Raw genomic sequence first — 17,658 nt, 5'->3', positions numbered from 1 at the left:
CTATGTGCCTTCATTGTTTAGCTACTGTACAATTTCTTGTGACTGCTGATATTATTTATAACTAGGAGGTTTGTTTGTTTGTTTTCCATTTGGAAAAAAAATAGGCAATGAAACATTTGTTAAATTTATTTCTTTTTGAAACAATGGTAATAGAAAGATTTACATGGACATAATAAAAACAAGGACATAAAGAACTTTATAAAGATCTTCATATAACCTTTTTTCTCTAAATACATACAACCAATAGGAATATTATGTGGTTTGCTGCTTTGTTCAGTAATGAAGCTCTAATTTCCATTTCCACTGTACAGCTGTTGCACTTCTCTCACTCAGATTTTGCCAGCACAAGCCCAAGCTCAGGATTGTCAGCAAGAAAAGTCTGCCTGGAGGGAGAAGTCAGGGTAGTCCAAGAAGCCCACATCCTCAGCTTTTCCAAGCCAAGCTCTGCCAAAAATGGGCAGAGGTAGCTTGGATGGGAACGCAGCCAGGGCACCTGGCAGATGCCCTGACTCGATGCTTCAAGTAGTTTCTGTCTACGCTATGAAGCTTCACAGCTATCTAGGAAGGAGCTTGCTCTGCTCAAAGCCAGCATGCACGCCACCCAGCTCATCGCCTTGGGCTCCACGCACAGTGCTTCCACAGCTCACAGATGAGAAAGCACAGCTGAAGCAAACCTCTGAGTTGTTCCTTGGTGGCTGACTCCTGGCTGATCTGATAGGACAGGTCACATTGTGGCCATGTCCATGGGTATCTTCAATTTTGTGATTAGGAAATGATATGGGACTAGATGGCACTTAGGGCAAGACCCTTCTTAGCAAAACACCAGCAGAATTTTGCAGAATCCTGCTCATTGTGCAAGTCCAGTAAATGAAAAATCTTTCAGGCATATGCTGCAGAGTGGCTTTCACTTGCTCTGTAATGGTATATAGAAAGGGCAGCTGATCAGCAGACCCCAATGAGGCGAGCACGTGGGACATGAGACTTGGTAGGTGTCTTTCCTGCAGGTCATGTTACTGCCTCTTTCAAGGCAGCAGAGCAAAAGAAAACACCCTGTGTCCATTTCATAGGTTCAAATGTTACTTGGTTGTAAGTGAGGGTGAGGCCAGCCGCAGCCCTCCACTGTTCTTTGGGAGGAAGGAAAAGGTAAATGACAAATCTGTGTGTCTGCGTCTATTCAACTGTGAACATGCTTTATAACTCTAATGGGCATATTGGTGTGATGTCTAATGCGTACGTTGTTATGCATTTTTGTCATGTCCTTCCTAAATTTTCACATTCTAAGAAGCCTGGTGGCTTGAACAGACTTCTGCCCCACCCCCACCCCCCACCCCCCCCCAAAAAAAAAAAAAAAAAAAAGCAAATCCAATGCAATAACTGTGATTATCATTCTAGACTTGATAAAGAGAAGCTTTAAGTGTATTGCATAAATTAAGTACATAAGAGTCGTAAATAGTCTCCACCTAAGCAGGTTAACTGGCACACTTATAAGTGTGAAATATTATACAGTGAAACCTGTGTGCCCTAAGAGACTACCCTAGGGTACTGACAAATATTTTACAACATCAAATTACCCATATTAAGCAAACGGGCTCTGCAATTTAACCAGAGAGGGTCTATAATTGGTTCAAGGTACAATACTTTTTTCCGAAGAGACCTACTAAAACACTACGGATTTCAATGTCTATAGGCCAACAATATAAATGTATAGTATTATGAATAAACCCTTTGAATTGCTTTGAATTTTGTGGAAGATTTCATATAAAAATAAAACCTGATAAAAATAATTGGTTTAATTTCATGTAACTGGCTACTGAATATTTAATTAAAATTAAGCTAAAATTAAAATGTTGTGTTAAATTCACACATTGAATTTACATATTTCAAATTTTCAGTTGAGATAAGTAAACATTTCCATTTAAACAAGCTTAGTAACAGTAATTTCTGGTATCAAATAACTGCAATATAAACTCTTATGGGATTCCCTTCACTTCTTTTCCAATACAATTTTTAGACACTTCTAATAAGAGACACATCTCTTCTGAATTGTTCTCCTGCCCTAAAAAGTGATTTGGTGAAAATGGCACTGGGGGCTCTGGATTCATTACCACACTGATTTTCCTACCCAATGAGCTCAGTTTGCAAGTAAATTTCTAACTGCCAGCTGCACAAACTCAGCCTGAGTCCTGGATCCCTTCCATCTCATGCATCACCACCAGTAATAAATGTCCTGTATGCCAGAATATGCCCTCCACGGCATCGGTGCAATCCCAGTGCCATCTGTGAATTTGCACAGGTGTTGCTGGGGCAGACGTTCAAATCAATAGGGTTACACACAAGTGGCTGAGGAGATTATCTGCCAAACAGAACTACTAGTACTACAGTGATCTGTGGGACGGAAGGGCCCCTGTCCGACTTGCAGAGCCAGGTTTTACTCTCACAACCAGGAAGAAAAAAGTGTTTTGTCTAGCAAACAAAAATTCTGAGAGGGTTGCAATGTACACAGAACATCGCAACACTTTTTTTCTGCTGTTTCTTTGAACACGAAACAGTTTTGCAGCATACACGATGCCCAAAGAACACATTTGGAATCCTTTTTTTAGTTACAGTTTGCAATCAAGATGATATTATGAAAAACTGTAAGTGATGCATCTCGGTATTGTAGAACATCTCCTTGTGTAAGATCAGTATGTCAGAGCTGAGAGGAAATGGCCCATCTATACTGCCGCAGTGAGACAGCACTGGTGTCCAACAGTGTCTGAGGGGAGGACAGTGGAGTGACTACACACTCCAGGATGCCCAATCTGGACACACACCATAGCTGCAATTAGGTTACTTTCTGCTCAGCTTTTAACTCCCGGATTGTTTCAACCAATGTACACAATCTCTTTGCAAATCATGTTTTTACAAACAGCGGTCAAACCATCTTTCTAGAGCAACCTACAGGCAGCAAGCAGTTCAAAGGCAGTGCTTTTGTCAGAGTTCTGTTACGTGACCAGCAGTAGAGGTGCGCATCAGCCGATGAGCAAGTTGAATACCCAGCTCTGGCAGGAGGTAAGCTAGGAGGAGCTTCTCTGCACTCCAGCTGGACCACTCCAGCAACCCCTCCAGCATGGGGGGCTGCACCGCCTGGAGAGATGCTACACAGTGCTGGGCAGCCAGCAAACCACCCCTCACACTGCCTCACCATAGCTGTATCTGATGCATGTACTTTCGGCAAAATAAAAGATTTTGGCACACAACATCAAGGTTAAGCACGCCTGGCCACCTTTGCCTACGTTTAGCTTCAAACGGGATGTAAACTGAGTTGGTCTGGATTTTGACCGAACTAGTCTATCCTCTCAAATTATTATTTCAGTTAAATGAGCGCAGTTCACCTCTCAATCAGAAATTTGGTTCTTACACACATCAGCTCCAGGCACCTATGTACTTTTACTTTTAAAACAAAGACTTTGTGGGAACCACAATCTTACACAACCTTGACTCCAGGAGCACACAGCAGCTGGAGTAAGGCAGCTGAAAAGACAGGAGAGGATGCCATTTTCCTAGAAATGACAGGGAAGTTGAATTTTTCATGTGAATTAGCAGCCCAAGATGAAAACTCTAGGGAAGGGAAGATTCACCAAATCTTAAAAAAGCACAGCTGGTGTGCCTTTTCACTTTTACCCTGCATTAGGCTAACAGGAGGTAAGTCTGCAGCTTATTTTTTTCCTCATGAACGCAAGACTCAAGGAGTTTATTCCAGAAAAGATTCCTAGGAAATATGTCTGTGATCTAACCCTGGGTGTGACCCCTCCATTCAGAATTCATCATATGTTTCCCATTAGGACAAAACTCTCTTGACACGAAGTCTTTTTTCCTCCATTTTGAATCTGCAGCTTGTGATTGAAACCACTTCCCACACCTTGCAGAAGGTGCGTAACTCCAGTTTTCCCACACGTTCCCCATGCAAAGTCATTTTGGGCTCTCCAGACAAAAATCTGCAGCACAATTCAGAACAGGCATGAAATAAATAACCAAAAGAACACTGCATTCATAGTACTATTTGTCTTCACAGTTAGCACAGTAAAAATCTTGGCTTTCGGTTTACTTAAATCTAAGACAGAGAGCAGGCACTACAGAGGGAATAGCTTCTGCTTTTTCTAGAACAGTTTCTTCAACAGCAAATTTTTTTGCCCGTATTTATTTTTTGTTTGGTACTCAAAATCTTGCAAGAACAGCATAAGGTCAGTCTCCTAAAAAGATGGATCACTTCACCTTTTTAAGCACTGATGTAAGCACACAGGGGCATGTTCAGAGGGCCTATATCCCCGCAAGAAGAGCTTTCTGCTGGCTAGCTTCAGGCGTTTGGAGGCATATCGCCAGCTTCTTGACTCGGAGATCTCAGTGCTTTTACTGACATTATATATTCATGCTGTGCTGCACTCAGGGTAATGTGTCCCCTGCCTGTCCGTCCATCCATCCGTCCATCCCCCTCTCCCAGAACTGGAGCACTAGGAAGCCCAGTGTGGATGCAGACCCACAAAAACAGCCTCCATCCAAGAGGGCAAGCTCTCTAGTGAATCCTGTTTTACCTGTTTTCTACCACTTTCTGGGGTAGCCCAGTCTTCTATTGACCTAGATAATGGAAAAATGATTATTCATTTGAATTTCAAAAGAATGAGTAGTGGCTGTTAGGTCTAACTGCTGCGCTCCAATAGGAATATACATGCACACACATACAATTCTCGAACTGCTTTGAGAACAGTGAATTATTCCATTTTAACAGTAATATCTATTTATTCATGTACATGTTTTAATCAGGTTTCTAAAATCCTCAATTAATTTTTTTCTTGAGTCTGACTACTATTTATCAGTCTGTTTTCGGCTTCATTATCTTCCTAGCACTACCCTTCAAAATAAATAAAAAACCCCCGATCGAACATAACATTAACAAGCATGAGAAAACAAACAGTAATGCTGTTTATATTTAAAGGATCACTTTGAGAAAAAATTGAAATGCTGCCAAGACACTTCAGAAAATGAGATATACCAGAAAACTAGAAAAATGTCATGTACAGAAGTTATATGATGCCCATAGTATTAATACACTTCTTCACAAGGACACACAAGAAGGAGAAGAAACATCCAGGTGAAGTCAGCTCTAAGTACGGTGGCTTCAATCTACACCAAAGCTTTATTAAAAATGATCTCTCCTGATCTTAACATGTTAAATGTCAGATTCTGTCACCGTGGTGGATAGAGTCCTAGCCATCAGAACATCTTAACCAGTATCACGTATATCATTTCCATTGCAACTGACAGAAAATTTTCCAAAGTAGTTCACGGCTCTTGGAAAACGATGACTTGACAAAATAACAGGATTTTATAAAAATTCATTGTTTTGACTCATTTCACAGGAAATTGAGGAAGCATTCAATTTTCATTTCATCAGCTTGAATTTTATGCAATTTTATGACAGAACAAAGTCTCCCATAAAAGCTGAAACACCGACAACAAATTAAAAAATTTTGACGTGTTTCATTTTGCAAAACTACGCCATTATTTCTATCTGCATTTAAAATGCATGTAAAAACCTCAGAATTCCTCATAGAGGCAACTTCTTTTGGTAATCTGAGTACTAGTATTTACAGGAAAGTACTAAGAGAAACTGAGACACTTGGTAACGTGGTACCATTTTAGTAAGAGTCCCAGCAGCAGTAAAGCTTCCTTCCCTGGAGGCAGCCAGCCAGCTACGTATCTCCTGAGACTCCTGTCCACGCCACCATTATACGAAACATACTCTCACCCTTTCTGAAGGAAGCCCTTGTGACACAGCTGGCTCTACAGTATGCTCGATCTGAGCGACTCCTCATCCAGACAGAGTGGAAAGTGCCAAATTCACAGCCCTCTTTGAAGACATGTCCTGCCCTGCCAACAGCTGTCCTCAGAGAGACCACAGCTGCCCACAGCTGCGGCACAAACTTGGGCACTCTCAAAGGCAGTGCACCCTCTCCTCATGTGGCTTCTCTAAATTGTAACATTCGATGACAGGTTGAGAACTCTGCCAGGCAACGTTTCATTTTACCTCCTATCTCTCAAAGGATAGGCATTATTATGGGGCAAGATTGTACCACCTGGTGCAATCACAAGGCCGGCAGGGAGAAGAGAAAGAGAGACAGAGAGGTGGCAGCAAGCCTCAGAGGAGAAATACCTCCTAGGGGCACTCACAGAGAGAAAACAGTGGCATTTTCCAAGATCCATCTTTACAATGAAGTAACAACCTTCCTAAGCTACATCGTTTCCTTTCCCTCTGTTCTGTACACCCAGCTGGGTCTGGCAGGGGAAACGACCCAACCGCTGTCTGCCTCTTGCCTACTCTTTCAGAGTCCTTCTGGCTCCTGGCAAGTGCAGCTGAGATCTAGTTAGCCCTAACGTATCCATAAACCTAAGAGGTGAGTGACTTTTTTTTGGTTTGGTTTGTTCCTGTAACAACACTAGTCATTCTGCAGCCCCATGATATCATAGTCACATCATCCAAACACAGTAATTTTGCCGTGGTCTGAGGAAAATGAACCACTGTGCTAATTAGAGGATGATGTACCAGGGGACCTGCTGCCCCATTAGCACCAGTTCATAGGATGCGCTCTGGCAGAGAAGAGGCTGTGCCAGGGCTCATCCCTCTCACTGCATCATGCATCCAGCCAGCAACCATCACAAAACTTATTAAACTTTTGTCTTGCTAATAACCGTAAATGCTAGCTAGAGAAACACAAAGGGACCCACAGAACAGTATGCGAATTCATTTTCGGCACACATTTTGCAAAGCAAAATGACCGCAGATGAGTACATAGTCAGCTTTAGATTTCAGAAATTCTGCGATGAAAACAAACATAGGCTTATCCAGAATAGGTGGATCCGCTACGGGCATTCCACAATAATCACCACGCTGCTGAGTAACTGGATCCTTTCTGGGGGAAAAAACAAAAAAAAAACCACCAAAAAAAGACACACACAAACAAACAAAAAATAACAATCCAGCACTGTTAGATCCTTTCTGTAAGTTTCCCCCCCTCAATTTGGAGAGACCGCGTTTATCCTCTGCCTGCACCACGCGGGAAACGCCTCCAGGTGGGTGCGACCACCGCCCGTGCCGGGCCCACCTCACCTCCGCCGGGCAGCCCGGGCCGCCCCGGGGGCAGCGGGGCACCGCGCCCCGCCCCGAGCAGCAGCGGGCACCGCCGCCCGACCCGCGCAGGCCGGGGCCGCCCAGGCACCGTCCGCACCGCAGGCCAGCGTGCCCCCCGCCCCGGGCCCTGCCCTGCGGCCCCGCAGCCCCGTTCGCTACCAGCGAGCCGCCGAACCAAGCCCGGGGGGCGACGAGGGGCAGGGTCCGAGGCGCCCGGCGCGTTCCTCCGGGGGTCCGCGGCCCCGGCCCCGCCGCCGAAGGAGACACGGCCGTGGGCGGACCCGCGCCGCCGGCCACCGCAGCCGCGCCGCGGGAGGCGCTCTCCTCCGGCGAGGGCCGCCCCACGCGCCCGCGGCGCAGCGGCGGCCGAGCCCGGCCCGGCGGGCAGGCGGCAGGGACGGCGACGGCCACGGCCGCGGCCCCGCTCCCGGCAGAGCGGCCGCAGCACCGCCGCTGTAACGGCAGCGGAGCGCCAGCGCCCCCTGCCGCCCCGAGCCACGCGGGGCTCTGCGGCCTCCCGGGGCGAGCGGACCGCGGGGAAGCCGCCGCCGACCCCCTCCCCGCCTCGCCCCTCTCCGCTCCGCGCCCGGCGGCAGCCGCCAGCGGGCGAAGCACCCCGCGGCGCGGCCGCTACCCCCCGGGTGGGGGGACGGGGCGGCGGGAGCCAGCGCCCCCCCCTCCCGCCACGGCCGCCCCGCGCTCACACACCCCCTGCGCGGGGGGCGGTTGGGGGCGGGGCGCCGGTGAGAGCGGTGGGCGTGCGGGTGGGCGCGGCCGGGCGCCGCCATTGGCCGGCGGCGGGAGTGATGTCACCCATATGAAACGCTGATAACTAGTTGGGCCCGGCGCCGGGAGTTTTGCAGAAGGGGGAGCGCGCGCGGCGCGGCGGGGCAGGGCGGGCGGCGGCGCGAGGCCGGGGCACGGGCACAGCGCGGCGCCGAGCGGCACCAGCCCAGCCGCGCCCCAGCCCGGCCCGGCCCAGCGGCCCGCCGGGGCTGCGGGCAGCAGGCAGCGCCCGCCGGTGGCCCCGCGGGCTCCGCCCGGCAGCGCGGCGGCGGCGCCGCTCGGCTCGCAGCGGGGGCAAGGTGCGGCGGCGGCGGGAGGGGGCGGCTGTGTCGGCTCGGAGGGGAGCGGCGCGGCGGGAAGAGCGGCGCTGCGGCCAGAGCCCACCATGGTGCAGCAAGCGGAAAGTACGGAGGCGGAGAGCAACCTGCCCCGGGAGGCGATGGACACAGAAGAGGGCGAGTTCATGGCGTGCAGCCCGGTCGCTTTGGACGAGAGCGACCCGGACTGGTGCAAAACCGCGTCGGGGCACATAAAGAGGCCGATGAACGCGTTCATGGTGTGGTCAAAGATCGAGAGGAGAAAAATCATGGAGCAGTCCCCGGACATGCACAACGCGGAGATCTCCAAGCGCCTGGGCAAGCGGTGGAAAATGCTGAAGGACAGCGAGAAGATCCCGTTCATCCGGGAGGCGGAGAGGCTGCGGCTCAAGCACATGGCCGATTACCCCGACTACAAATACCGGCCCAGGAAAAAGCCCAAAATGGACCCGTCGGCCAAGCCCAACGCCAGCCAAAGTCCGGAGAAAAACGCGCCCACCGGCAGCGGCGGCAGCAAAAGCGCCAAGAGCTCCAGCAAGAAGTGTAGCAAGCTGAAAGCCTCCTCCGCCTCCTCGCCCCCCAAGCCGGGAGCCAAAGCCGCCCACCACCACGGGGACTACGCAGGAGACGAGTACGTCTTCGGCACCCTGAAAGTGAGCAGCAAGACGGTCAAGTGCGTCTTCATGGACGACGATGAGGACGACGAGGACGACGAGGACGAGCTGCAGCTGCGGATCAAACAGGAGGCGGAGGACGAGGAGGAGGACGAGGAGCCGGGGCCGCAGCAGCTGCGGCGGTACAACGTGGCCAAAGTGCCGGCGAGTCCCACCTTGAGCTCCTCGGCGGAGTCCACCGAGGGGGCGAGCCTCTACGAGGAGGTGCGGGGCGGCGCCGCGGCGGCGGGCGGTGGCGGCAGCAGACTCTACTACAGCTTCAAGAACATCACCAAGCAGGGCCCGCCGCCGCCGCAGCAGCCGCCCGGCCTCTCCCCGGCCTCCTCCCGGTCCATCTCCACCTCGTCGGCTGGCAGCGAGGAGGCGGACGACCTGCTCTTCGACCTCAGCCTCAACTTCTCCCAGCACGGCCACGCCGCCGCCGAGCTGGGGGCGGGCGCCGCCGCCGGCAACCTCTCCCTCTCGCTGGTGGACAAGGACCTGGACTCCTTCAGCGAGGGCAGCCTCGGCTCCCACTTCGAGTTCCCCGACTACTGCACCCCGGAGCTGAGCGAGATGATTGCGGGCGACTGGCTGGAGGCGAACTTCTCCGACCTGGTGTTCACGTACTGAGCGGGGGCGGCGGCGGCGAGGGCGGGCAGCGAGGCAGCGGCGGAGCTGGAGCGACGCGACGCCGGTGATGATGATGATGCTGATGATTAAAAAAAAAAGTCTTGTTTTCTTTAAAAAAAATAATCTCGAAGTTAGTTCCGAGCCCGGGAGTTGTGATTTTTTTTTTGTGTTTTTTTTTTTATTATTATTATTTTTATTGCATTTGGTGATCACAACAACAACAGGAAAAGGCAAATGGGACTGGGGAAAAAATGATACAGAAGGCGCTGTTTGAAGCTTGTCGGTCTCTGATTGAAGTCTGGAAGATGGTCTGCAAAGAAGTCTTTTGGCAGCACAACTGTTACTCAAGGGGGTTTGTGGATTTTTTTTTTTTTCCCGTGAGAGATCTTAAAGAACTGTTCTAACTTTTTTTTTTTTCCGAAAGGGACCATTGCAACTTTTTTTGGAGGGAGAAAACTGATGTCTTCTATGCATCCGATTCTTAACAAAGCTGCAGGGAGCTTGAAAAAATGCAGACTGTACAAACGCTTACAAATAACTGAACTGACTTAAGATCAGAGTTTACTTTTCAGATCAAATTGTTTATGGTTTTACAAATGTGATTTCTACTTGCCAACTTTTTTTTTTGTAACTTGTTCCCTTATACCTCCTTGATTGAATACCAGACAGCCTAGACCTCAGTACAAAAAGGTATTGAAACATTTTTGATACATAACAGACCTCAGTCTTTTTTAAAAATTAATATATTTTCAGGCGTATTTTTGTACAGTGAAAAGGGAACATTCTTGCTGTGTTTTTTCAGTAAGACTTTTCAGGCACTTCTTCCCTTTTATTTTCTGTTTTTTTTCTCTGTTTTTAGCATGCAAGTTTGTTGGTACGTTACGTCCTGGTTTTAAAAGGATTAAAATTTTAAAAAAATAATCCTTGCATCTAAAGGCCTTGTGGTTTTAAAAAAAAAAACAAACAATTTTTTTGTACAGCTATAGTTCAGATTTGTTCAATATTTGTAGGTAAAGATTTATTGAAAATGGTGATATAGACCTCAGAGCTGTTATCTTAGTTTAAAAGATTGTATATGTACTGTACTATAGTAGGACTTTATGTATCTCATACGCTGTGATATGTGGATGGGGCCCCAGATGGAAGGTATGAAACTGGATTCTCGATTTTAGCAAAAAAAAAAAAAAAGAAAAAAGGCACATAGTTAAAAAAGTTTCTCATGTTGTGCAATATAATCTAAAGTACAGACCATCTGCATATTTTGTAGCAAATGATGGCAAAAGCAGACTTGTGCACTGTCAACATCATAGCCTGTTTTTTTTTTTTTTAATGCTGAAAGTCTGTATCTTGACAATTTTAATAAATCAGCTGGAACTGATAGAAACTCGTATCGCTATTAGTGTCTGTAGAAGTAACGCTGGAGATGCCATGTTGTCACCCTTTGCCTGCGGAGCAGCGGTAGCTGTAGGCTGTTGTGCATGACCATAGCTAGGGGGGAAGGAGAGTAAGGACTGCTGCTTTTCTTTTCCTTTTTGGTTTTTTGGTGGGGTTTTTTTGCTTAGTGGTCGTGGGGGTTTTTTCCCTCCGCCTCCCGTCGCCTTTTTCCCACTGGTCGTGTGTGCGCGGTGGCCGGGGGATCGCCGCCGGGCGGGGCCGGGGCTGGCTCGCTGCGGGCCGGGGGCCGGGCCGTGCGGCAGGTTGGCTCGCCCCCCGGTGTTTTCGGCTTCCCCCCCCCCCCCCCCGCCGGCGGTGGAGGAGCCCCGCTGCCCGCCCGCGGTTGGTGTCCGGGGCGGTGGGCTCTGGGCCGGGGGCGCGGCGGGGCCGGCTGCCCGCTCCCACCGCCGCGGGGCACGCGGCTCCCCACCCGACACACCGCTTGCTCCCGGTCCTCTCCCCGCTGCTCTCTCTTTTTTTTTTTTTTTTTTTTTTTTTTCTCTCCCCCTTTCCTCTTTTTGCGGAATAGCCTGGGCGAGACATGCCGCGGGGATGCTGCGGGTAGCGGTGCTGCATCTCCCCGCCCCCGGGCAGCGCTCGGCCAGCGGCCGCGCTCCGGAGAGACGCCCCAGGCGGGGACACGGCAAGGAGGGGGTACGAGCTTCTGCTGTAGCTTGAGCAGACTTTGTCAGTGTGCATTTTTTGCCTTTTTTTTTTTTTTTTTTTTTTTTACCTTAGGAGCCATCAGATTTCAGTTGCGTGCTCTGAAATAACTGCTGATGGCAACAGACTCACAAGGTGGAACTTTGTTTCTCAAGAAGTTTACTTTTTATCTAATAGGCATTGGTAATTTTTATTTTTTTTCTCCACTAATTAATGATCCAGCTGTTTACAGGGACAATTCACTGTGCTGGTATTTTGGTGGCAACCACTGCTACAGGCTTTCAGACTTGCTGAAATGAAAATCCTGCATACACATTTGTAAGGCATAATAAAACATAACATTAAAACCTGCATGCATGTTATGTTTAATCAAAGACAACTCTTAGGCATTTAAGTGGTGAGATATCTTACTTTAGGTTAGTTAAACTGGTAGTAAAATGATTAATATAATCTGATCTCTTTCTAATAATAATAATAATAATAAAACACTCATGATTCTAAATAAAAGTTGTTTGGCCTAAATCTTTGCTATCAGAAAAGAGATATAGCATATCTGGGAACTCAAATTTATGTCTTGCATTGTGGTAATTCTTTATGAGAAACTGTGTTTTAAAACAAACTTAATTACAATATACAAGATATCCTTGGCAATGGATAGTCCTCAATAAAACAGAGTTTCTTGAATTTTCAGTTTTTGGTCTCAAATGATTAGTGTGTTCTCCATGTAATAACTTAGAAATCAGATTGAAAACAAATGACATTTATCTCTTCTAAGGCAAAAGAGTGAAAGAAAATAGATACACTGAAGTGCTCTAGCCTAGCCATTCGCTATCCTGCTATCGAAAATCCGGTTTTGGGCTAGGGTGATGGAGTAAGTTGATCAGGTTCTAAGTCTTAAAACTGAGCCAAAATTCTCTTAGTAATTCTTCAAGCTATCATGAGAGTATGGGGACTTGTTCTTCCAGTCCCTTTCTTCTGATATGCATCCTTGTTTATTAAAGTGATAATAGGCAGTGTCAAACATTTGTGCTTTACAGATGTTCAATGAGTTATGAATGATTATGGTCAAACATAGGCTGCATTTAGTTTGCATTGTGATAAGGTCTGTGTCTCAGCCTACAAAATTTTTGACTTGCATATATTTTTGGAAGCTGTTTTTATAATTATAATTTAAAATATTAGTCAAGGATAACTGATTTAAAGAAACCACTCATAGAGCAGTCAGGCATATTTTAAAAGAGCAACAGGTCTACTTTAGTCAAAGAATATAATACCCACTCAGAAGGATATCTTTTCTTTCTTCTAGATGGGAATTATACAATACTATATCAGAGGAATATTTTGACTGAAGGGTATATGATGCGGGGGGGGGGGGGGAATAATTGTTCAGACAGTTGAGTTTCTTTTATTTCAGAGTTTATTGTTGCGTATTGCTCAAGGAAAAATTAGGTAGTGTTCTGTTTAAGCCACTACATTGTTAGGGCTGAAGTTTGATGCTGTTGAATGCCTAAGCTCCTGCTGATCTCAGTGAGAGTAAAAACCAATCTTCTAATCATGAAAAATAGCATCTGCTAAGCTACTCTCATTTTTTTTTTTTGCTTTTGTCATGTCTAACAATATTCATACCTTCCGTTTCCCTTTATTTTTTAGTGTACATAGGAATCCTTGTTGACATGCTAGAGCAGTCCTGTTGCAGGCTTAGTATCTCCCGTGGCCTTTTTTCCACGTTCTTTGCATTTGCCTCTGTACAATACTACTCTTAAGTGTAATAGGACTCAGTGACAGGAGGGACAAAAATGAGCTTTCTTTTATGGAAAGGCAATTTACTAGCTAACACTGAGGATGTCAGCTCAATGTAAAACCTAATCAAACATGCTGATTCTTCTTAATTTTAAAGTGAACATTTTTGTAAACTTACCATTTCCCCCCTTTTGTTGTTTTTATTATGTTTTTCCTCTCCTCCTTTTAAAAGAACCACAACTAAGAAATATTTTCTTCCTTTAAGTGCAGTCTTTCACAAATGTGGTAGAAAGACTCATTCCAAGCATCCTTTGAGTGCTACATGCTCTTAAGGCATTTGCTGTTGTTCAGATGAAACTTCTTCAAGTCTGTTGAATGTGATTTGCATGTGTGCAGTCTGATCCTTCACTCATGCCTGTTTGAGGAAAGCGCAACTCTGTTACACCAAGGTAAAACTGGTGTGGGGTCAAAGTCAGGGCCATTCAATTTTTAGGTGTTTGATATTCAACATGGTTCATTTTTACATCTTCACAATTGTTGCCTAAATAAGGCCTTAAACCTGCACTGGTTAAAGAAAAAAAAAAAATTCTCATTGAGCTTAATGGGAGTTTTTGCCGCAAGGGCTGCTGGCAGGATAGGTGTCTTAGTTCCTCCTAACCTTCATTTGTAAGCGTGGCCAGGAAAAAAACACAAACAACAAAAACTTAATACAATGAGTTGCCTTACATTTCCCCTACAATACAGTTGTATTCCTTTGATTTCTTTCCTTTCCCCTCACCCACATCGAAGGCTGTGATTGTTTTTGTTTTTCTTAATTTTTTTGCACACTACCTATACCAATTAACTGCCTAATTAATTTTATCTTCTCTACATGGATGCAGTGAATTTGTAAGAGAATTTCACAAGCAAGTAGTTTTTTAGTGAGTTTAAAGTAAATAGAGTTTTAAAGACCTATTTTTATATTCAATATAAAGCACAAATGTGCAGAAAGTGTAGAATGACTTACAAAAAGGGAAACAAAAGTTCGTAATATTTCATGTATAAAAGTAATACCTTCTTTGGGTTGAGATTCTCTTAGAAAACCCAATACTTATGCCAGTGCAAAGATAGGAATATTTTAAAAACTCTTAGAAAATTGTGATTGACAGCAATTTCAAAGGAATGACTTCTGTTGATACAAGGAAACCCCTAAAGCAATATGGATAAGAAGGGGTGAATGGTTTTCAATGATGAACAACAACCTGGAAGTGTGAGAATGGAGGTTTCAATCCTTATTAATTAATCAAATTTCTTCTGTTGTGGTTAGTTAGAAAATCTGGATTTTCTGCGAAGTGCAATCTTGCAGAATGAAAAAGTGCAAGGGCGCCAAACTTCTAAGACATGTGAATAGTCAGAAACAGGTCTGGTTTAGAATTCTGTGTTAGTAGTTAGGGCTTAAGATTTTGGCAATTCCGACTTCCAAGAAAATCAAGACCTGATTCACCACTTGAAGAAATTTGATCAAATAATAATGATTAATCCAGGAACTCCCATTGTCACAATTTGTTTTTGTTTCCATCGTCCTGCTTATCTCCAAAACCAACTTGCCTCAACTCCTGGCGAAGCCAGGGAGAAGAGTTATATGCCATTGTTAGTTCATTTACAATTTGTATCTGGTTTTGCTCTTGTACATATGTTGGCGTTTTGGAGTCTTTACATAAATGCTGTGATACTTTTTTTCTTCTTTCCTTTTATTTTTTTGGTGGGCTGTTTTAAAATGGAGGCCTGTTTTCCAGTGTGGGACTTTTGATGGTTACAACATTTCAATGATGTTGCATGATGGCCACAGGTGGGGGAAATTGAATGTTTTAGAGCAGTTTTTCAAGCATGACACTTTTAAAATATGTAATTTCAAAGACTTTTCAAGGCCACATGAAATTAGTTTTCATAGCCACTCCAGGTCTTGGGGGAAAAGCTGAAAAGTACTTTTGTTTAGAAGTCTGAGTGATGGTGGGGGGGAAACCTTTTCTTGAGGTTTTTGCATGCCAGTGCACGGCCTATTGCTGTGAGAGAAGGAAGATGGTAAGGCTGCTTGAGGCAATGCACTGGAGGACAAAGTGTTTTCTAGCACTAGAAAAAGAAAATGCATGGCAAAGTTTTGTCTTCTAGTAGACTATATAGCATGCAGAGTTTAGTATGTGTCAAAACAGTGTATGACATTGCTGTATCAAAGTTGTAAAATTAAGCATTATTTATTGAAAACTATGTATTTTTTTTGTAAAAACCTGATCACCTAGAGGATTAATATCAGTGACTTGTGCTAGTGCTACAAACTTAACCAGCTTCTTTACTACAGTACTTGATATGCAGTGTTAATGCTCAGGGTTGAAACCAGTCCACTCCAATGTCTTTTTTTGCAAGAGTTTTTAAAGAAAGGAACAACATAATGCAATTGTTCAAAAGACTCTAATAAAATTGTGTGATCAATCTTCCTATGTGTTTTTATGTGGATTTTTTTTTCCAGTGTTGCATTTGGTAAATGCAGTTCAGCTATTATAGTGAATCCACTCTCCACTCTGTGGGCACCCAGAGGTTAAAGTCAATGGGAATGTTATGTCTTTCAGAAAACCCCTCAACAGATAGCTATAGTCAAGGTCATATGTACAGAGGGTAAGTGCTGTTCTGGGCACACCTCAGAGACATAGAAACAGAGAATAAGCCAATTAACTTCCTTTTTTTTGCTGCCCAACCCCCCCCCATCCCACCCCATCCCCGGTGAAGTCTCTGGATAAAACAATATTTTATGATAACCATTTTAGATATTTCTTTAAAGTTGACCATGAAAGAATGAAGTAAAATGGATTACCTGCCAGCAAACCCCATTTCTCTCTGTATCTTTTTCTACAAACAATTTACCATCTAAATGTATTTTGGCATAGAAAAAATCATTCTGTATTAAGATTCTAGTTATGAAAATGTTTTTATGAGAACCCTGTAATCAATTCTTGGAACTATAAAAAGGTGTTTTTAATGTGTATGTGGTGAAAGTTTGTTGTATATTAAATATTGTTTTATAGAAATGATGGAGTTATATTGTTACAAATTCAAAATTTCTAATTAACACAAGCCATCTATTGCTGAAATCAACCTTCTAGAGGTCCTGCCAGTAGGCATATTCCCATATTTCAAAAAATATACAAGGCACATCTCTCTCTTGCTTGTATTTAATGTCTATACTTTTGCAAGTTTACATAGGGATGAAAATAGCAACTGATAATACTTTCCTTCCCACCAGGGGTTGTTGGTTACTCCTAATGTCCAGGACATAGTAGAAAAATTCTAATCAACATCAGCTGTAGCTGATACAAGCCTTTAGACCTGGGAAGAATCAGTTCACCAAATAAAAGGTTCCAGATAATTTTGTGTGACTCTTGAGCATGGCTCTTCCCATTGTTCCTGTTCCTTCCTTATCCCAGCAGTTAGCTGAATAGCTTCTTTCTCCAAAAAAACCTTCTTGGATGACAAGTAATGATTTCTGTTTTACTTACAAACCTATTGAGAACACTGAAAGCAATCTACATAATTTCAAAAGTCTGTTGTAGTAGTATCTTTTTGTGTGAATGGAGATGTGTAACTGATGTGAAGTAAGAGTTTGAATGACATGTCATACTAAAAATAGGAAGATTAAGCTAGTCATTGTACATCAGTGAAATAAAATCATTATATACAGCCATCATACCACTATCCTTTTTGTACATATCAGAAAAAGGTTCAAAAAAGTATTAAGTTACTTTAGAACGTTTTGAAACAATGCGCTGAGAGGTTTGGTTTGGTATTTTAATTCCCATAGACTTTGTTTATTCAAGTCCCATTGTATATAACCAAAGACAAACTAGCAACTTTCTAGAACAGACTAAGGTCATCTCCATACTATCTCAAATGTCTCTAGCTGAAGTCTTCTGTTTGGTTCCTCCAGACTGAGAAATGTCATTACTGCATTGGAAAGTTGAGGTTGAGTTCTGCTATATTAGGTCTTATTGCCAGAGGGAATTTCTGCATGACACATTGGGAATCTCTCTTATTCAGTGTTTGAAAGTTTTTTTGGATTGGTAAACCACAAGTTTTATCACATCTCAGAACCATCACCGTGGAGGTGCTGTGCAGCCTGGGCGTTGGCTCAGTTTTATATGAAAGAAAGGGTAGAAGCTTGTGTTTGGGAGAAAGAAGAAAAACATTTACTTGGCATTTCAGTTTTGATTAGTATGTTCTCAGGTTTGAATGTTAGGTC

The 17,658-nt window shown here is 44.8% G+C and overlaps 1 protein-coding gene across 1 annotated transcript; it reads left to right on the top strand.

Moving 5' to 3' along the window:
- The first annotated feature begins 8,056 nt into the window (after positions 1-8,056).
- SOX11 (SRY-box transcription factor 11) lies at positions 8,057-15,862 on the top strand. The gene has a single exon (XM_005238149.4). It carries the CDS (start codon positions 8,337-8,339, stop codon positions 9,552-9,554), a length of 1,218 nt encoding a protein of 405 aa, XP_005238206.1. The 5' UTR covers positions 8,057-8,336; the 3' UTR covers positions 9,555-15,862.
- The last annotated feature ends 1,796 nt before the right edge of the window (positions 15,863-17,658 follow it).

Source organism: Falco peregrinus, chromosome 7, assembly GCF_023634155.1.
Source record: "Falco peregrinus isolate bFalPer1 chromosome 7, bFalPer1.pri, whole genome shotgun sequence".
In the NCBI taxonomy this organism is placed as follows: Eukaryota; Metazoa; Chordata; class Aves; order Falconiformes; family Falconidae; genus Falco; species Falco peregrinus.
Note: the sequence above shows the minus strand (reverse complement) of the source record. Positions and strands in the feature narration are given on the sequence as shown.

What these genes read in the sequence shown, in the direction of transcription:
- SOX11 (XM_005238149.4), top strand. Translation starts at nt 8,337, where the DNA reads ATGGTGCAGCAAGCGGAAAGTACGGAGGCGGAGAGCAACCTGCCCCGG.